This window comes from Prunus mume, linkage group LG3 (genome assembly GCF_029339155.1).
Source record: "Prunus mume cultivar Tortuosa linkage group LG3, ASM2933915v1, whole genome shotgun sequence".
Lineage (NCBI taxonomy): Eukaryota > Viridiplantae > Streptophyta > Magnoliopsida > Rosales > Rosaceae > Prunus > Prunus mume.
In genome coordinates this window covers 11,950,441-11,972,017 of record NC_142700.1, presented here as the reverse complement: position 1 = coordinate 11,972,017, position 21,577 = coordinate 11,950,441, and the positions used below count along the sequence as shown (strand labels likewise).

The 21,577-nt window shown below is 35.2% G+C and overlaps 3 protein-coding genes across 5 annotated transcripts; 2 read left to right on the top strand and 1 right to left on the bottom strand.

Moving 5' to 3' along the window:
• The first annotated feature begins 1,719 nt into the window (after nt 1–1,719).
• LOC148918745 (uncharacterized) lies at nt 1,720–4,940 on the top strand. Of its 3 annotated transcripts, none has more exons than XR_016125362.1 (5): nt 1,720–2,123; nt 2,230–2,298; nt 3,415–3,535; nt 3,841–4,381; nt 4,681–4,940. XR_016125362.1 is itself a non-coding variant. In XM_089048873.1 (5 exons), the coding sequence occupies exons 2-5, from the start codon at nt 2,230–2,232 to the stop codon at nt 4,745–4,747; spliced, it is 342 nt and encodes a 113-aa protein (XP_088904999.1). In that variant the 5' UTR covers nt 1,720–2,123; the 3' UTR covers nt 4,748–4,940. The 3 variants fall into 3 exon arrangements, 2 of the variants coding, with proteins under 2 accessions (XP_088904999.1, XP_088905000.1); XM_089048873.1 differs by having other exon boundaries at nt 4,297–4,381; XM_089048874.1 differs by lacking the exon at nt 4,681–4,940 and having other exon boundaries at nt 3,841–4,600.
• A 5,779-nt stretch (nt 4,941–10,719) lies between these two features.
• LOC103325969 (uncharacterized) lies at nt 10,720–15,166 on the top strand. Its single transcript, XM_008228164.2, has 4 exons — nt 10,720–11,011; nt 12,233–12,355; nt 14,202–14,321; nt 14,780–15,166. The coding sequence occupies exons 1-4, from the start codon at nt 10,975–10,977 to the stop codon at nt 14,842–14,844; spliced, it is 345 nt and encodes a 114-aa protein (XP_008226386.1). The 5' UTR covers nt 10,720–10,974; the 3' UTR covers nt 14,845–15,166.
• A 1,007-nt stretch (nt 15,167–16,173) lies between these two features.
• Nucleotides 16,174–21,287, bottom strand: POLD3 (DNA-directed DNA polymerase). The gene is made up of 8 exons (XM_008228163.3): nt 21,089–21,287; nt 20,500–20,555; nt 20,299–20,423; nt 19,693–19,852; nt 18,511–18,944; nt 17,789–18,346; nt 17,345–17,441; nt 16,174–16,665 (listed from the first exon to the last, which is right to left on the bottom strand). The coding sequence occupies exons 1-8, from the start codon at nt 21,155–21,157 to the stop codon at nt 16,542–16,544; spliced, it is 1,623 nt and encodes a 540-aa protein (XP_008226385.2). The 5' UTR covers nt 21,158–21,287; the 3' UTR covers nt 16,174–16,541.
• Between the last annotated feature and the right edge of the window lie 290 nt (nt 21,288–21,577).

Genomic DNA, 21,577 nt, shown 5'->3' with positions numbered 1-21,577 from the left:
TAAAAATGACTCGATACCTAGTTCTGATGCTGCCATACTAAAATAAATATCTTGCCCATTTTCAGTGAAATTTCTTACATCAATCAGCTCACTAAAGCACAGCAGGCACCCACTTCCTCCATCTCTGGTATCCAAGTTTGCAAAAGCTGTGCAGGAGCAGTTCTTCATGCACAACATCTCACATTCCTTGAGTTCCATACTTCTGTTAAACCCACATACATCATTTGCAGTCTGTTTTGTTCACTCTTAAGGTTTGTTTCCCGTTTCAGCTTAAAATCTTCAGCTTTCAAGTATATGCTAAATTGAAAGCAAATATATAATATTTGGTTGCATTTGTATGTCACAGAGAGACTCATTGGCTACTGATGAGAGGCTTAATGCTCTTTTAGAAGAGGTTCACATCTTTTTCAATTTATTTTTTGCAATTTTCAATTCAATGAAAAAGTAGCAGAAAGGGTTTGTTGGATTTGAGAAATGGGCTTTGCAATGCTTTTTAGGTACGGCTTCTGTGGGCTGCATCAAGAAACTACAACTTCGATCTTCATCTTTTAGAGTTTAAAGCACAAGATGCCGAGGATAGACTCGGTTGCCTCTCAGGCTCAAAAGGTCATGCATTGATGTACTCAATCCATCTTTGGTCTATGGCTATGAGTGTGATGTTGTTAGTGTGGTGTTCATTTTGCCATTGGCTTCTTTCTCTTCGCTTTCAGATGGCTGACATTGTTACAGAACAATGGATTCAAATTCAGCAGCTTAGGCAGGCTCTTCATATTACACAAGTAAGTTTTTTCTGCTTGAAACTGGCTTTAGGTTCTTTATTTGCTAAATTCATAAGTTTTGCTGATTCACTAATATTTGCTAGTTTCTTCTTGGTTGGACTGCCTTTCATTCTTTGGATATTGCATTTCTGTTATAGATTTTGACATTTGATCATGCCCTCTTATTCGCTGAGAGAAAGAAAAAGAAAGAAAGAAAGAAAGAAAGATTTGTCTCCTCCTCCTGTTGCATAGGAACCCAAAACCAACCCACCAAAGAACAGAAAAAAAGAAAAAAGAAATATTACACCACCTCAAGTGAAAAATCTAATTCATTTAAGCTTTTACATTTGTTCTTGTATCAGCATCTGTGTTTCTGTTGTGTGAACTCCACCTCAACTTCAAAGAAAAAAATAAAAATAAAATTAGAGGGTGCATTTGCTAACGCATGAGTTGGAAATCTCTTAATTATATTTAACTTTTCGAACTAACTTCAAAAGCACTAGATTAACACACCAACATGAAATATCGTATATCGAGCCTCTCTTAGTGTAAAGGTACAGTGACTTCATTAGCTGAAAATGCTTTAGAAGAAGGATTGACCTTGAGTTCATTGACATCCCATTTTTTGTTGTTGAATTTATGGGTTAAACCCGAGTTATTTGTTATAAATAAAATCCATTTTTTTATTCTTGCCCAATGGGCTACTAGCTGGAAATCATTAGAATGTGAGGTATTGGAGAGAATTTAAATTCTCATTTCCCAATATAGCTTGTACAAATAAAATAATTGAAGAAATAGCTCTAGTCCAATGGACTAAAGTGGTATTTCAGCCCCAAACCTTGGAATGATATTACAAAATTGTATATTTCAAGAGTATAGCCGTGCGGCTATACTTGGTAAATATAGTAGAATATTTTAAACGAATAGCCGGTCGGCTATACTTTCTAAATACATTCGAATATTTTAAATGTATAAATGTTAATATATTCGAATATTTTAAGCGTATAGCCGAACGGCTATACCCTTTTAATATATTCGAAACGAACACGAAGCTTGCACTCGCAGAGGACGGAGGTTGCAGTCGAAGTTTCGCTTCTCTATCAACTCAAGCTTCGATTTGTTTTCTTCGGTTTCGGCTGCTTCGTCCTCCGGGTTCGGCAACGAAAAAAGACCTAACCCGCCTAGGAGGCCAGCCCAGCCGCCTAGCGCCCGCCTAGCCGCCTAGAGCCCGCCTAGCCGCCTAGCGCCCGCCTAGCCGTCGCCGTCCTCCTAGCCGCCTAGCTGCCAGCCTAGGTCCATTTTTTAGAGTCTAAAGCACAACATTCCGAGGATAGACTCGAAACGGTTGCCTCTCAGGTTCAAAAGGTCATGCACTGATGTACTCAATCCATCTATGGTCTATGGCTATGAGTGTGTGATGTTGTTAGTGTGGTGTTCATTTTTCCATTGGCTTCTTTCTCTTTGCTTTCAGATGGCTGACATTGTTACAGAACAACATATTCAAATTCAGCGCCTTGAGCAGGCTCTTCATATTACACAAGTAAGTTTTTTCTGCTTGAAACTGGCTTTAGGTTCTTTATTTGCTAAATTCATAAGTTTTGCTGATTCACTAATATTTTATAGTTTCTTCTTGGTTGGACTGCTTTTCATTCTTTGGATATTGCATTTCTGTTATAGATTTTGACATTTGGTCATGCCCTCTTGTTTTCTGAGAGAAAAAAGAAAAAATCAAGATTTGGCTCCTCCTCCTGTTGCATAGGAACCCAAACCCAACGCACCAAAGGACAGAAAAAAAAGAAAAGAAATATTACACCACCTCAAGTGAAAAATCTAATTCATTTAAGCTTTTATATTTGTTCTTGTATCAGCATCTGTGTTTCTGTTGTGTGAACTCCACCTCAACTCCAAAGAAAATAAATAATAAAAAATTAGAGGTTGCATTTGCTAACGCATGGGTTGGGAATCTCTTAATTATATTTAACTTTTCAAACTAACTTCAAAAGCACCAGATTAACATACCAACATGAAATATCGTTTATCGAGTCTCCATTAGTGTAAAAGGACTGTGACTTCATTAGCTGAAAATGTTTTAGAAGAAGGATAGACCTCGAGTTCATTGACATCCCTTTCACTATAAAAACCAGGTTTTTAAGGTTAGGCAATGACACTTCAATTTTGAAGCATAGCAAAGATTATTCAGCAAACATCTCCAATTTTAAAGGATTCAAAAGGTGACAAATATTTTAATCTGATCTCTTAACAATTTGTGTCTAATAATTGCTAATATGCCGTTAGAGAAACAGAGATAGAGGTGTGCATATCACTGTGCTAGTTGTAACATTTGGCTAATATGTACCTACAGGAACTATGAATATGTCTGTTTTCTAACTGTCCGGCATTTAGTCCCATATAGCATGGCTGGTTTAACAGATGTTCTATAAACTTAGCTTTCAATTCTAGCAAAATATGATGTTCACTCTATATATATGCTTAACAAAACCCTCCATTTTACCTATCGTGCTTTGATTCTACGAGCCACATAATCTCCGTTCTCCCCTTGTATATATGGATGATTGAGTACATGCTAGATAGTGAAAGCTTTTGCTTTTTGATATACTCTTAGTGGTGCAATTGGTTGCTCTTGTGTCTTCGTCAGAACCAAGGCCCCTCGTGGTTAGCAGAATTCAAAGGAATATGGTTCCAGTCCAGTGACCATCTAGTAGATGCAACTTTGCCTGCTACTGAAGTCAAATCCTCAGAACTGAGTATAGGGAATGGTACAAATAATCTTCACTATTATTATCAACAGTGTCTTCTGCATCACGATTCTCTTTCTTTGTTTTAATGGAAGTTTGTAACTTAAATTTGTGTTTCTTATAAAAAGAAAAATTATAAATTGCTCTTATTGTAGAGTTCATGCAATAGAATTGGGTTAGTGAAAGTGTTGAGACAGACTTGTTGTATCTACTCAGCTTTTTTTGTTCAGAATATTTTGGATGTGTTATTAAAAGTGTGAAGATAGCATTTTATTCCTATGGTAAATGGATGCTATATGTGCAATGCTTATGATTTCTTATCTCAGTTATAGGAGAAACAAAGATTTCCGTAGCTTCTGGAAATGAGCATACTGGGGAGAAGCAATTAACGGATGTCTTAGTTAATTGGTGAAACCTCTTATAAGAAGATGGAATCCAAAATAGTAAAGGAGCCACGCACAGTTCAACAATGAGGCACCCATCACCTATTTCCAGTCCAAGCAAGGAATATGACTTACAAATTATTATTTTATTTATTTTGGAACTGCAGAATTGGTTATACTTTAAGTCTTTTTTTAAGTTTAATAAAATTGGTAATATATTTAGGTGTTATTTTTGGGTGTCCAATTCTTTCCTAGCAAGTTAAGAGTATATATCTTCACAACATTGAAATTGTAGCACAGTTGTGACTGTGGTTGGTAATTTTGTTGCCTTGTCATTTATTGAACCTACCTTCCTTCCTTTATGTGGTAACACTTGTGCTGTTGAACACAATCATGCAGATAGTGAAGAAAGAGATCTCGTGAATATTTTTGCTAGTCTCAGTCTAAAGCCTTCGAATCTTCCTGCTCGAGATGCTCCTTGGAAGTGGGTAACTTCTGCTTTTAAGATGTTACATATGTGTATTCTATCATGATTTCAACAACTCATGTTGTGATTTGAATGAGAGTTAATATATTGTTTGGTATTAGAAGTTGATCAGAAATATGTTGCTTGAGAATATGTGTGGTTTTTTTTTTTCAACTTAAATCTTCCTGTGGGATCGCTTTTGCATCCTATGTTGATGTTCTGAATGCACTGTTTTGTCATGGCTGCTGTTTTACATATTTACATATATCAAGTTAATTAGGTGCTCTCAAAAGCTTCATTGATGTTTCTTTCTTTAGGGGAGGCTTCATCCTTGATGCAGCCACACCGGGAGAATTCATTGGTTGGTTAAAGACTACCATGTAATGCCAGGAACCAAGCAAAACAAAAAAGATTAGAACCTCGGAGAGAATGAGAGGGGAAATTGACTCTTTCCAACTAACAGGAACAAGACATTTTCATTAAAGACTACCAATAGATTGATAGTGTTCTTATGGTCAACAAGGACAAGAATTCCAGGGCTGCTCACCTTGAGTACACCTGATGAACCAGTGAGGGGTGTGTTGGTTTTAGTCAGCACTATATATGGAGAGTCTGACTCTAATTAGAAGATAATTTTATTAATTTGATAAAGTTTTCTGCAACTCTCTCACCTTAAAAAATCTCACAATTAGCAGCATGGGAAACTTGTTTAGAAATTAGAAACCCTACAGTATATAGTTTAAGTTGAGTAGCTGGGAAACAATTAGTAAGCTATCAATACTAAAGTTGAATAGTGGGGAGGCAAATTACTAAAGTTCCAAGGACAGATAAATAGGATGAATTTCTCATAAGAGAATGACATGATTTGAATTCCCACTATAAGTGTTTTACAGGTACCCTTCTACTTGGGAAATACGGTTAATAAAGAGAGGTTATGGGAAATACGGTTAACAAAGAGAGGTTATGCTGGAAGCAAAACATAAGCTTTCTAGTTGTTAGTTTGCAAAGAAGCAAAACAGATTTGCCCGAGGAAACATGTTAGACATGTAATTGCAAGTTGAACTTATCTAGCATAAACATGAGAAAATAACAGTTTTAACAACCACAAAAAGGAGGTACGTTTGAAAATGTTAGGCTAAAAGAAAACCATATTCAGAATAGACTACCTCGCGAGGGATGTCATTGACAGCCTCCAAATGGTTCTGTAGATCTTTCAAATGGTCAAATGCAACTTGATGAAAACTTTTCCTTTCACCAGTCATAGTCATTTCCATCACTCCAACCTCAAGAACAGCTAAATCTAGAGCATACCACATGTGCATAAGTTCAATATCCTGCATCCTACCATATAATAAAATAGAACAGAGACACGCGAAACATCAACATGTGAAGAAAAGCATGTCAAATCCCAAAATGACAAAAATATGAAATACATTGAGTGCAAAATTCGTTTGCAGATCTAATTTAAGGGTTGGAGAAATCCATTTTCGGGATTGGGCCATAATTCTCCCTTGGATGCATAATGCATTGGCCTTCTTCCATTTCATTCCCCTCCACCTCCCCGCCCCTTGCGCGCGCGCGCACACACACACACACAACAAAAAAGACTCCCACAAACTTGCGAGTTACAACACAATATGACAGTATTATTATATTAACGTATCAAAACTAACAGAAATATTATAATAGCTTCTCTTGGGGCGTGGTTGTTAAAGCATTTCAAAGACTACTTTAGTGTAACTCATGTTGATTGGACAGAGTTTTGGGCTGAATATAATCTAATTTCATATTTCATGTCATGATTGTTGGTCTGATTTTAATGGTTTTCTACAAGATATCTTTGAAGACGAAAGAACAAAGAAATAGTTTTTCTTTCTCTGTTTTCTTTCTAGCCCATTTTTCTTGTAGGTTTTCTTTCTCTGTTTTGAATAAGTTCCTTGTCAAAACAACAAAGAAATAGACCAGAACAAGATTATTTTGAGGATTTGGAGGACTTACCCGAAGAGGAAAGATCAAGCCGATAACACAAAGAATCACAATGAAATTTTCGAAAAATGGGGCTAGGCGGCCTGGGCGGCTGTGTGCAATATCAAATTAGTTTCTTTAGTTTATGTTCTTTTCTTTTTTGAAATTAAACAATATCTTTGCTTTATTTTAATTACTTTTATTAGTGATAGGGGAAACCAGTCTAGAATTTTCAGATTCTTTAGAGAGCATGTGTTTTTTGTCATTTTTGACCATTGTGTGATATTTATTATGTGTAGTCCGAGATGGCTATTTTGACTTTAAAGACTATTTTGAATCTCTATGTGATACTGTGGACTGTGGTAAAGACTTCTATTTGCTTTGAAAGCTATTTAGAGGCTCAGGTAATTATTTCTGTTTACTTGGCGGTCCCAACCCAAACCATATATATGCAGTTTGAGTTTGGCATTGTTTAACTTACTGAGAAGACTTGGGGAACCGAACCATGCATATTCCCTTCTAATGGCTAGCTCACCCTTACCGTCACCCTCATCCACACACTAGTAGCAACAGTTTACATATTGAATCAATGGTCAATAAGCTTTCCAATAACATATTTATTCTAGATAAGCAGCTGTGAGCCTGTGGCAATGAGAGGGTACTAAACAGAAAAATACTACTACTTGTGTTTGTGTGTGTGTATACAGTGGCGGATTTGTGTAAAGGGCAGGATGGGCAAAGTTTATTTTATTTTTAAAACCTATATATGTTATAAGGGCAGCCCAAATTTAAAAACTTAAAAGCTAATCCAATATAAACTCGTTGCCCATCCAACTTCCAAGAGGAAGTGGTCCCATATATTTTGTCTTTTCTCTTTTGCCACAGCTTGTTTATCTCTTCTATTCTATAGCGACCACAACAACCTCTTTTCCCCCCTCTGTATTCGCTGCATATTCCTATTATACTGGCTGGGCAGTGGGCAACTTGGCAAAATCATCTCCTATCCTTTCTACAACAAGAAGTATTTTCTAATTCTCTCATTTTCTATATATCTTTAATTATAGTTTTAATTTAAAATTGAATATTCTAGGATTTACTTAGAGATTAAATTATAATTTTGTGATTTTGTTGAAATTAAGTTGGGGCTTTGATTTTAGGAATTTTGTTGAGATGTTTCAATGTTTAATTTGTTGTTTGTTCATATTGTTGAGATGCTATTATTATGAGAATTTGTTTGATTTTTTGTTGGTATGTTTGATTTAAATTATTTCTTTTACATGTTATTCGTAGGTTATCTTTCACTTGTGGTTTTTGTTTTTGTTGTTAAGCTTTTATTTATGTATAGATGTATTTGAGGGTAAGGCTCACTACGTTCCCCCTAACTATGTGTATCTTTTTTCTGATTATTAATGAAATTTACTTGTATCGTCGATTTTAGTATGTAAGTTCCGCCCAATTGGCTTTCCAATCCTGGATCCGCCACTGTGTGTATATATATAGAGGATAGATCCGTGGCACCATATTTTTGACACATGATTTTGACACAAGTTCTTGACCATTAGATTAACACATTATAAATGGCTGAAATTAATTCTCACTACTATTTATTACTATATTTTTAATAATACTTTTTGCCTAAAATTACTATTATTTTAATAGACTAATTATGAATTGCATAGTTCCCAGGATTCTCTCTCTGTATCTCTTCTCCGTGCCCACCGTTGGCTCTACTTCTATCCCTCTTCCTCCATGGCCACCATTGACTACATCAATCAAGAATGCCAGCAGCAATCAACAATTGCAATCTATTAATTAAAAAAATCTCTTCCCATCCTTCATCAGGCCAACAAGCATAACCCGATTCCTTTGAGCCTTGTCAAGGTCATATCCTTAGTGCCTCAAAGTTCATCAAATTATGCAAAGTGAAAGCTTGAACAGCATGTTCAATGGATTAGTTGAACCAACCCCTGCAGACTATTCTCAAGCAATTATCTCACATCTTACCACTCATTATACAGTTTTACCATGGCTCAACGATGAGACAAGTAATTAACTAAAGAACTAGGAATTTTCCGATGAGTTTTAATTATTAATTTAGAAAAGTTGATAGTGGTTCAAAAATCCAACCAATAATTGAGTCTAGTCCTCGAATTATTGTCTATTGATACAAGTCCCTTGACTAGTTTGCTACGTAGATTACATTCCATCTTTGACATGTTGATTCAAATTTTTGTATTTAACTGATTTGTATTTAAATTTTTTTTGTTCATATTATATCCCTATTGTCTAAAATGAGTAAGATGAGAATTTATATGCCATTATTTTTATTTTTGTTCACCCTATGGTAGAGGTATAGTATAAACTCTTGTAGATAAATTATCCTATGGTGTAGGTATATTGTCATATTGCCTATTGCATAGGTATATATTTGTTTTGTTTTTTGTTTTTGTTTTTTCATATTTTAGACAATGAATGATAGTATTTTATATACATTTTTTTTATAGGTAACATATAATTTTATTTGTCTATTTTTGTATCTGACTTATATGTAGTCTTCTAATTTATGTTCCTAACTTATACGAAGTATTCTAATTTATGTTCATGACTTATAAGTAACGCGATTTATCACTAAGTTTTTTTCGTTGCTAATAAGAACACTATTTACCTGTATGTTAGGTACATAATTTAATATGGGTGCTTGCCTAATTGATTAGTATAATATGTGGGCCTTTACTTCAATTGATTAATTTGTATTTTACCCATATATTAGGTAAATATTATCAATGAAAGAATTCCAAATTTAAAATTTGAAATTTAATTACAAATAAATAATTCATTAAATTTAGATTTTCAATGTTTTCCTTATGTACCTCAAGAGGTAAAATCGACACAATAAAAAGAGTAATAAAAGTCAAATGACCTACATTTAAAACCAAAAACGCTTGGACTAAACCTAATGGCAGCTAATCGTTTTGAACCTAGATCTAAGAAACCCAATAAATTATTGTTCACTGAACCAATTACCAGTAGAATGAGTATGTAGGTAAACCTAAAAATTATTTTAACATGATCAGAAAAAACAGAAAGAAAAAGGTTACAAGGATTGATTTGGCTCTAGAAAGGTAAAGGTCTATTTAGAATGACAAAGGGCCACTGTTGAAGGATTTAAAGATGAAAACGAAAAGTCTTGAACAACAAAGAGTCCCCACTGCCCGCTGGTTTGGTTTCTAAACATTCCTGTCAACCTCACAAGTCACCTTGAAATAGATACAGATGGATAGATAGAGATAGATAGATTAGAAGCATTGAGAGTTAGTAAAGCAGCAAATAGAAGAGGGAGATTAGACAGTGGCATAGTGCCAAGTTGATTTAAATATTGAATTATCGTACAAAATACATAAAAAACAATACTTCTGGCCGAACTCATCATTAGCTTCTTTGAATATTTCGTCTAAATAGACGGTGATGCCTCCCTCTTAAAAATGAAAATAAAATGTTGAATGTCACCAGAAATACGTGCACAATACATTACATTCACATGCTACATTATAGTTTAATACACAACTAAAAAATAGCGCATATAACTATTAATATGTATACCACATATATAATATATTTATTTATTTTTGGGACTCGCCTAATATAAATACTAAATGAAAAAAGTTTGTGAACACGATTGACATAGTGAGAGATGAAACAAGCAGAAAGATAAATACGAGTAAAAAAGAAATGAGAATTCATTGGGTCGAATCGATAGTAATTACTGATTGAAATTTTTTTATACAGAGCATCTCTGCAGGGAAGATGTAAAAAAGTAGGTAAATCTTATTTGTCTTGCTATATCAGCATTTTCATGCTCCAAGAAAAAGAGGCAAATGGGTAGAAAAAGTGTACATACTCTCTCCAATAAGGTAATATTGCATACTTCAAAGTGAAGAGGTATATTGAGCCATACTTGCTTTTTGTAATAAAATATCATCTCAACTCTCTCACCTATTTTTTATAAAATATAATAGTAAATGTAAAAGATAAAAATAAATAATATAATAATGGGTTGTAGACTTGCATTGGCTATTCTCTTGGAGTGACCAACTTTTTTCATGACACAAATGGGTAGGCAATGAGAATAACACTATTTTTCTATCACCGATAAATAATACTTATGTGAAAGTGTTATCACTCGTGTCATAATGTTATTGACATGAGATATCAAAATAGTGATATTCGTGTTTCATGGAAGTATTTCTCTGAATCCACACTACACCAAAAACCGAGACCAATCCAATGAACACTCTATTTGTAGAAAAATATTAAAATATTTTAAAAAGTAAAATAAAGAAAAAGTAGAAGATGTTTCCTGTCATTCGTATATAATTGAGCAATGATTAATTAAATCAGAAATACATAAATAAAAATCTAAAAAAAATCTAATAAAGCCTCCGACTTTTACTATTACAACTCTCGATCTGTCACCGGAAAAACCGCAGGCTCTCTGCCCGGAAGTCAGGTCGGGTCAGGTCTCTCCACTTTTGACTTTGCGTCTTCACGAAGCTGAAGCTCGAAGCTCAAGGCTGCTTGCTTGCTTCTTCTTCTGCTTCTTTCGGAGCTCTCAATTTCTCTCGTTTTCGTTTCTCTCTCTCTGTAGAATGGGTTGTGCTGGATCGTCACAGACCAAAGGAGACGGTGAGGTCACTTTATCATTCTCTGCCTCAGTTTTTTCGTTTTTCTTTTGGGTTTGATGCTTTGGCTTCCGTTTGGCTGCTTGGAAAACGCAGGAAACGAAAGTTGAAATCTTTGAACTGATTGTAAAATAATGATATGATTTACAGAGAAAGGTTGAGCTTAGCTGAGCTGAGCTGAGTCAAGCTGTTGAATTCTTTGTTTTCCCTGAAATTTTTTGTTCATGCAATTGGGGTTTATGAATTATTGTTATTTTAACTTCAACAATCAGTTTCTAATATGGTTGCAAGATTCATATGCTTTGTTGTTTGACAATGCTCAAAAGGATGAAGCAGTGGAATTCTTTTGAGAAAAAGAACAGGGAACCTTCATTGCATTTTGGTAGATAGAGTTAGAAAGAGGATTAAGCACTGGCATTCCGTTTAGCTGAAGAATGGAACATCTGAAATTTGTGGTTATAGAGATCGATGTAGGCCTTTAAATGTTCTTTCAACCATCAAGCTGTTTATTGAAAATCCAGACTTAGAATTTATGCCGAAGATGGTATTGGGCATTCTTTGATGTGTGCATGTTGGCATTATTTCCAGCCTGTATGTTGGACGTTTATGTGATCATAAATGAAAAACATTAGGTGGTTTTATTAGTTTAGCCCCAAATTCAGAAAGTCTTGTATATATCTTCCTCTTCTCTCTTACCCTTGTGTTCATGCCCATGTCCGCGTGTGCCTGAATGTATGTGTGATCTGCGCTTTTTTATAGATCGCAAGCTGAAAGTTGTGCAATGATATGCGTTAGATAAAATTTTAGTTTATTATGCCATCTGTTATATTGTGAAGTACTACTGGAAAGAGAATTTAGGTCTTATTGAACTTATGAATGTCATAGTTGGAAGGCATACATAATCCAGAAAAAATCATGAGTTTTCCTTTTCTAGATTAGTTTATTGAACTACTTCAGGTTATTATTGGATGGGGATTTGTGGTTATACTGCTTAAGTATTTCTTTTTAGTTCACAGAAGAAAATAAGGGAAAGGAAAGAAGTAGGTTCATCTGTTGGGGGCTTCAGTTGATGGAATAAAGTTGTCACTGTTTTGTAGTTCTTTCTATTAAAGAATCCTTGATTATATTTTGATCATTTTCAATGCCCTGAAAAAGTGGTTGATCGTTGGAATTTAAAAGCACTCGTAATTTCAGAGGCAATAATTAGAACTTGTATATTAAACAGGGGCTTTGAAAAAGGTTCGGAAGCCAAAACCTTGGAAGCATCCTCAGCCATTAACAAAGTCTCAGCTCTTGCAGATGCGTGAAGAGTTTTGGGACACTGCTCCTCACTATGGAGGCAGGAAAGGTAATATTTCCTCTGAATGTATATATAATGACAATGAATAATTACAGAAAATCTTTGGGGTTCTTTTTGTTTTCTTTGGATTGAATTTTGGGCTCTACCTAAGGTTAGCTTACCTGGTATGAAATTACTTAGTCATAGAGTTTTTTATTTTTACATTGTTTAAGTTCCTACTGAGATAATATTTTTCTATAACACAAACAGATCTTTCACATTTGTGAAAATCATAAGAAAACCAAGGGGTGGTAACTAAACAAAGGAACAATAGAATGTGTTCATATATGGAAAACCAGGGAAGATATCTGGAAATCGTTGCAATTTAGAATTATATCTTTCATCATAATCCACCATAATTAATTCATCAGGACAGCCATTTTCTTAAACCTATCAGTAATGATTAGTGAGCTTGATTGTATACACACACAGTAAGAAGGGTAATAGAAGCTCTTATCATGTGAACGTTGACTTGAGAAAACAGGATGAAAACAATACTTTATTGCTTTTCTAGTCACCTTTAGATATTCAACAGTTGGTTTGAGACGGGTTTCCTTTCAGTTGTTTGAGTTCAACCATTATATGCACTCATTTGAGATTGAATGACCGTTAAGGTGCATAAATGTTCTAGAGAACTTGAGTACGAGATTTTAAACTATAAAATTTTGGTAAGTTTATGATCATCCTGAATAATTCATGAGTTCTGTATAGAAATGAATAGTAAAGATACCCGAATCTTGGTATTGACCTTGAGCATTCTTAATAGTGTAGGGGAATCTGATTTTCATTTACTGTTGTGTGCTCTGGAGCAGAGCTCCAAGCATGTTTGTATTATTATCTGTATAACTAAGCAGGCTTTAGTCTTGTGCTGGTTGTGTTTCCCTTTTCAGTTTGAAAGAGGGGTGGGTGGAGTTTATCCCTTTAAAGTGTTGTTCCTATGACAGTTCGGAGTTTCTCTCACCATTCTAAAGATTAAACTTCTAGTTCAGTTTGGATATCCTATGACGGCTCTATCTGTTTTATTCAGAACTAGTATTTGCCTAAGAAATGTCTAAATTGGATAGAAGGTGTTTGTTTTGGGGGGTAATTTTAGTGTAAGGTATACTGAGTAACCCAGGAACTTTTCTATAGAAGGTCTTATAGCTTAAATGACGGTTTGTTAGTGGATAAGGTCAAGACGAGTGAGGATAAACTGTTAAATGAATGCAAACCAGGGTAGGAATAAGGGAGAACCAAGATTGGAGATGATCACATCATGTGAATGCAATGGTAGCTAATGGCTGCATCAATATGGATTGTGACATTGAACAAACTACAACATCATGGGAAGGTTAAAAGAGTGTGGGTTGTCATGGGAAGGACATGATGGCTTATTATTAAATAAAATACAACCTATATGGGGTACTATGGTTGAAAAGGATTGTGCTTCATCTTACCCAGATAAAAAAAGGACTAGCGTCTTGTCCAAATATCTAAGGGTGGGATTTGTATTTAGTTGAATAAGTTCTTCACTAGTGGGCACCTCCGACCTTCTGATATTACCAATGTAATATCAGAATGCTGCAAATATTACCAATGATCACATGCCATCCAGGCGATGGTTCACACAAGTCTTCTCAATATTTTTTTCCCTATATTTTGATGTGTTTGTTTTTGTAATAGGAAGTGGTGTTGTAGGCTCATGCTTCTGATAGAAAAATAAAAAAGGATCTTTTCAAAACAAAAGTGATTATTGTGATCAAGTTCTTATTTGACTTTGCATTGCAACTGCGGTTTTTTTTTTTTCTCTTTTTGAAGTCACATTATTCACACATGTTATATCTGAACCATAAATTTCACTTATACTGGACTTTAGAGATTTGGGATGCACTTCGAGCTGCTGCTGAAGCAGATCTAAGCCTTGCACAAGCGATTGTGGACAGTGCTGGGGTCATTGTTCAAAGTGTTGATTTGACAATTTGCTATGATGAAAGAGGTACTTATCCAATTCGCATTTGTCTTCACAACTATTTACTGCCTCCAAAACACTCCTATCTATGCAGGTTTTATTTTTTATTTTTAAAAATTACCAAAACTGTATATTTTCAAGGTTGTTAGGATTCAGTGGTGCTGAAGGGCTAAAATTATCAGTACTTTATGCTGTGTATGGGTGCGTATGCTTATGTCTCTGGGCGGGCGGGTGTGTGTGGGTATTTTATATTTTTCTACCTTATTAGTGTTTAATTTAGTGGTACTTGAGCGGTAGAAGTATCAGTATCCAGTATGAGTATGTCTTGTACTGCTTTATGTTGTGTGCATAGGTGTCGGGGTGTGCGCTTGTGGATGAATTTTGGACAAACTTGTTACATCTTTATATAATGGCCAAATTTACCTTCATAAGTTCTCTTTATTTTCAAATCCCTTTGGCTTGCCCCCTTACATGACTTCTCGCAGGTGCAAAATATGAACTACCCAAGTATGTATTGAGTGAGCCAACCAACTTGATTCGAGAGGGTTGACTCAAGGAGAGGATATGACAAACGTTGTTCACAAGATTGAATGTAAATCATGTATATTTTTCTCTCATTCTCTTCCATATCTTTAATAGAGTTGGTCACTTTTTATGCTTTTCCATTTGCATTCACTTGAATTCTTCCTAGTTTGCTGTAATCTTTAGTTGGACAGGAATGCTTGGACTTATTTTATCTCACTTGTTCCTTCTCCCTCCCTCTCTCGCCCCCCCTCCCCCCGGAAGAAGACACCCAGGTTGTACCAAATCTTTGGAACCAACAAAATGCAGATAAACATATTTTGTGATATTCAAAATTTCATTTTCTGTAAGTAGTTGAGACTCTATGGACTCTTGTTGGAGCTCTACGCTGTCATAAGCCAAAGGTAATTAGGCTTTAGCGCCATCGTTTGTATTCGAAGTTTCCTTTCGTTTACTGCTTCAAATTGTGTCATTATGAGTTCCTTTTACATGAATTCAATTCAATGAATAGTGTGAGTGAACCCCATGAGGAGAGATCATTGCTACTTTTATAAGTACCCAATAATGACCAAAATATAATTAAGCCCAAAAAACAGATAATCATGATGTTACTTGAGTGCACCCTTCTATTTTCACTTCTGTAACTTTGTTGTTGATGCTTCATTATTAACTTTGCTCAAAATCATTTTTTAATTTTTATTTTTAAAAAGGATTATAACAACATTGCCCAAATTGTTACAAATAACAAAGCCCGTAGACCAATGCACCTGCAAAATACTCAGCCATGATCAGTCCAATTCTACATATTTGGCTAAGTCGTCATTACTTTTATCCCCAAAACTAGCCGTTGTTAGAGCTATTGGGACAAGAAAAAGTATGTCCTTTGACATCGTGTAAAGAAATTTTGAAACCGAAAACATTGAAAAGCCAAGGCTAACTTAAAAAGGTGGCAAAAAAAACACTTAAAAGGTGGCCACCCTAGTAAGCTGGACGACACACCTAACTTCAAGAGAAATTCTTGAATTCGAGGGGTGGATCATATCACTCGTCCGTTCACACACACAAATAAAAGGGAGCACACTGGTCCCACTCAATGCAAAGATTCCCTTTTTTGTGTGTTACCAGAAGAGTGATGTTATTGTGTCAAAGAATCTCTGCTTGTAGTTAAGGTACGACGAAAATCCCAATTTTGGTTTTTGGTTATAAAGAAACAAGGCAAATACTATTTGTTCTAGCTTCTGTTGGAGTCTGGCTGCCCAAATTATAAAAAAAACCCTTCAGTTGGAGTCGAAACAGTTTATTCAATGTGATGAAGTTAAATGCTTCACTGCAACAAATCTTTCAAATGGTGGTCATATTCTTAATAAATAAAATTTTCATTTATGTAGATGGCCGATGAACCACAATGTAGAATATGCCATCCCTACCTGCATTCATGATCCACGGTAGAACATGAACACAGGCACATTTAAATTTGAAGTAAGCAGACTATCCAAATGGCCCCATGTCTGCACTCTGCTAGTACAAAAATAAACCATGACGGTTTAATGCTGAAAATCAAGAGTATAAATCCGAAAGAAGAGAATATACACATTCGAGCCCTCGATTAGCAGCAGAGAAGAAAAGCAAACACTCTTCTCTCTGTCATCTTTGAAAATATAACAAGATGTAAGAACCATTATAATCAAACACTGCTGCAGGGATACTTGGGGTTTGAAAAAGGGCTTAGACCTTCTTGAAGAATGAAAGAATATTGCCTTGCTTAGGGTCCTTGTTTCCACCCTTTTTGCTTCCTGCTTTGCCATTTGTTGGAGCAGTGTTTACCACTGACTTCTTAGCTGCAGGAGGCCTGGATTAACAAATCCAACATTAGAGTTCAGGCACCAGGCACAAGCTAAAACTTCAGCAAAAAAAAGTCAACGAAATGAAATATTTTGGCACAAACGAAGTATAACAAGACTGACTTATCCAAGCTAGGAAGTAAAAGAAACCACATGAATGCCTCAATTACTAGTACAAGTATACAAGGCCAACTGTGATGATCAGAATTCAAAACAATTGAGATATACAGCATCGGATCTACATGTTTTTCTAACATCTCACTATTTGATGCAGTATCTCCAGAACATGATTATTCAATATTCTAGCTGTTTAAGCCTGCACTACCTTGTTGCAACATCAGATACAATTACCCGTCTCTAACACAAGGCAATGACATTTGCCACATTGTTTCAACCCACAAATTTACAGGGAGTTGGAATCAGCACAGTTGAATAAGATGTGAACTTTTTTGGTACGTTTGTAATCCCACTAATCAAGAATTCACATGATGTGAAAAAGAATAGAGCGTGAAAAACAAAGAAGATGTTTTTTCTTTACAAGCATCCTAAACAAGTAACATGGATAAACTTGCGAGTTAATAATTCCAATAATAAATAATTCCAAGTAACATGGATAAAACGGAAATAATAATTCCAATAATAAATAATATAATAATAGTAATAGTAATTATAAAGAATTAAACTAACCTGTTAACAGCACTGGCAACTGTATTATCAGCTTTCTTCGTTATACTAGTGTCGGCTTTCTTTGCTTCTGTCTCCCCCTCCCAGATTACCTCAGTCACTGTATAAATTAGACTAAAAGTAAATTAGTAATAGGTAAAAATAGACATATGTGTCTTGTTCAATGTGATACAGGAGAAGATTACCTCACACAGTGAGAAAATATTTATTTTTGATTCATTTCAACTATATATAACCTAAAAGGAAACTAATATTAAACAGTTACCATAAGTTGCAAAAGAAAAACTTACTTACAAACAGTTACTATGAAGTCCATCGTAATTTACTATATTTGGTTGAATAAGAGCAAAGGTTAAATTTTACAGCAGAAACAGCCATGCTAACTTGCCAAGTAACATACTGCAAATGGGACTCTTTGAAAATCAAGGCATTTAAACCACAGCGTACCTTCTCTTCCACGTTCATCAATCACTGTCTTCAAAACTTTTCTTCTTTTAGGTGAACTTGAAGCAGCGTTGTTCGGTTTATCCATTTTGTTAAGATCTTTTTCAGGAATACAGCTATGCGTCTTCTCTTTCAGTATAATCCCAGCATTTCTCCCTTTGCTGACGCCTGAAACTGAAGAATCTTCTCTGAAAGATTGGTTAGATTTTCGATCAACAGAAACCTCTTCCTTAACCATGGGTTTATCTTCTACCTTGGGCTTATCTTCTACCTTTGGTTTATCTTCTACCTGCTCGTCAAAGTTCAAACTGTTTCCCTCTGGAACCAAAACTTTGCTACTTTCTTTCAGATCTTGGCATGATTGCGCTTTTGGATTATCTGGTGATGCTAAATTAACTGCATCTTCATCTTCATCATCATCTGAGAAATCAAAGACAACCCTCCTTTTCCTAGTGCCTTCCCCATTGGAAGCTCTCTTGAAATTGACTTCATGACCATCATCATCGCTGCTGACACTGGCTAATGCTTCTTGGGCACAAACTTGAGCGTCTGCACTAGCTCCTGAAGTGGGAGGAAGGACACAAAGATACATTTCAGCCAGCAATACAATTTTTTAGCAAAACAAAACCACCCCTATTGCATCTAAAATGTTTCTCAGAGAATTTTAAATTCCCAACTTATCCATCATGGCAAGATGTAAAAAGATAAAGCAAAATGAAACCAACCAGTATGATTAAGAATAGAATTATTATTTTCTGACAGAGTATTTGACTTTGGCTTGACAGATGCACGACCCCACAAATTTGCCAATGAACCTCCAGAAGCAGAAGAGCTTTTATCATTTTGGACTTTCTTTTTGTTTGCAGGCACAGGAGGAACTTTATCTTTGACTGCTGGTGGTTTGTTAGCCTGATCAAAAGCTCCTATTCCATTGCTTTCACTTTTGACATCTTTTACCACATTGGGAGCCTGTAAACCAACTTTTGGGCTAGATTGCTGTCCTTTATTCTGGACATGTTTTGGAAATGCAATATTTTGATGAGCTAAATTGCTTTCAGATGGCCCTACGACTGCTTTGGTTTTAAGTTGTGGAGCTTCAATGATCAATGGCATTCCCTCCACATTACGCTTAACAAAGGAATTGGAAATCCCACAAAACCTGAAGATGAGGAGCATCGAAAATCAAGGAAGCCAAATATCACATATATAGTTGTATATATATGTCTTATATCTCTCAAATAGATTACAGTCCTGTGAAAATAATACATTAAATTCTAGCAAAGAAAACAAAAATATGAACGGAACAATTCCCTCTCAGCTGAGTACACTACCATGCATGAGTGCTGAAAACATAAACTCTAGTATTTTGCAAAGTATAAAAGCCAAATGTCCTCTCCTAGAATTTTCAGAATTTTAGGAATATCTGATGCAAAACAAAGAATGCTGTTTTTTAATTTCCCATCAGAGAGAAAAAGAACAAAATTTGATTTAGTTCTTTAACCTTGAGATGAACAATTTCATTTTTTAAAATCTAATAGCAATTTTTTTTTTGGGTCTGAATCTAAGAGCATATAGTGATAGATCATTTTGAACTACTAATCTGAGCCTTTTCTTTATGATAACTAAAATGAAATACTGTTAATAAGCAGAAAATCAGTCAAATAAATTAAAAACTCAGAGTGACAGATCTTTTTCATTCACTTGTCTTCATCTTTCTGTGCTTTCCAGAAAAGGTTCCAATGAATAAACGGTCAAACTATTAAGTAATCATTACTGAGCAGAAGAATAAAATAAAAAATCTGTTCAGATTCACCAGACTTGGTGCTTTACAGCACTGGAACTTCCTAAATTTTCAGAAAGAAAAAGCATACATTTTATATACAGATGTACAATGAAAGGAAATATACCTGTTATCCCTCAAGCAATTTTCAACCGATGGAGCCTGCTTGAAGAGCTCCTCTGCTTGTACAAATTCAGCATTCCACAATGCAGCTGGATCTTTTGGGATGCAAGCTTGCACACTATAAACCTCTACTGAACAGTTGCCTTCAAATTCTTCTTTTGCTTCTGCATAAAAGCTGAGAGACATGAGTTCCATAATATTTCCACTTACCTGATGTTTAATAACAAGACGGACCAAGTCTTATTAAAAAGATGATGATACACAGAGGGAACAGTTATATTAGATTCAACAATTACATATATTTTTTTAAAATTGAAACCAATGTTGGTATATTGCTCATGAAAGTATGAATAAGTTCAAAAGATATAATAGCATCTATTCCAAACTGTGGAACCATAACTCAAGTACATATGCTGCGTATATAATCCTATGCGTGTACTAGTTATAAGGTTTGCGGAAAAAGTACAAAACATCCTATTGGAAATCTCTCTCTCTATCTCTCTCTCTCTCTCTCTCTCTCTCTCTCCCTGTTGCATTGAATAAAACCAGGATGAACGCCAGTGATATCAGCATAAGTATACGTGCACACTATTCTATAATTAAATGTTACCTGCAAGTTTAGGCCCAGAAACAAGCCTTATATGGTAGCTCGAAGGATTGCTCTTCAACCAGCCAGCCAAAACATATACCACTTCCAACCCATTTCCATGTTTTTCAATAAACTCATGGAGTAACCTATATATACAAACTGTCAATCACATGTAAACCAAAAAAAAAAAAACAACCCAGAAGCTTTTAAGACAGTTCCTACCTCTTTGCAGCATTGGAAGACACCAAGTAATTCCGACTCAGCCATTTGTAGGAAACCTGCCCATCAGCATTGAAAGTAGCTTTCTTTAGACAATATTATGAATTCCTATGAGGTTCCTCAAATCTCAACTCAAGTTCTAGTGAGAAATTTTCTTTGCCCATCTTTAACAAACTTCAGGATTATCTGTATTCAACTGAACATGCAAGTCACAGTTCAATCTCCAAATCAAAATGAGAGGGTTTTCTATCTTATTTCATTTCTGCAACAACCCATTATCATATCCTTAAAAAAAAATACTTTAAAAAGTAAGCTTTTTCAGCTTGCTGAGGCAAGTACAAGATTCGTATAGCAGCAGACATCAATATAGGCACTATATAGCAAGATAACAGTAAACTAGTTGAAACAAAGCGAAATTCAGCAAAACCCTTGTCAGAGCTCCATAATAACAGAGTAATTCAGCAGCAAAAAATACTCATATTGCAAAAATGATGGGCCGGCCGTATCAATATCACAGTGAATTAAGATAATAGTTACAAAATTGTGAAAAACAAGAAGAAAAACGAGAGATTGAGAAAGGGTGGATTGTTACCACTTGAAGTTGATCGGAGACGAGGGTTTCGATGTCTTGGATGATTCCTAGGGTTTCGATTTGGGCCATTTTTTCAAAAAAGGAAAAACTTGGGTCGTTAATTTTCTTTACGAATAACAATAAGAGCCCGTGAAAAAAAGATCTTCAATGATTTTCCCTCCCAAAGCTCACCTCTTTTCCCGCCATTCTCTGAGTGGTTACAACTTACAAGCTATAACTTATGTTATGTAGTTCACATAGGCACGTGCTCTGTGGATTGGCACGTGCTTATTTGGGAAGCCATAATCAGGGTTTGCTCTCCTTTTTTTTTTTTTTTTTTTTTTTTTCCTTCCCTACTTTGCTTCTATTGATGCAATCATGCAAAGTTCTGTTTTTTTTCTCTTCATTTTCAGGTCATGAAAATTCCAATTTACTTATACTTGGAAAAAAAAAAAATAAATAATAATATCGATGCAACTCGTCAAGAAATATCCCACCTTATTTTACCCT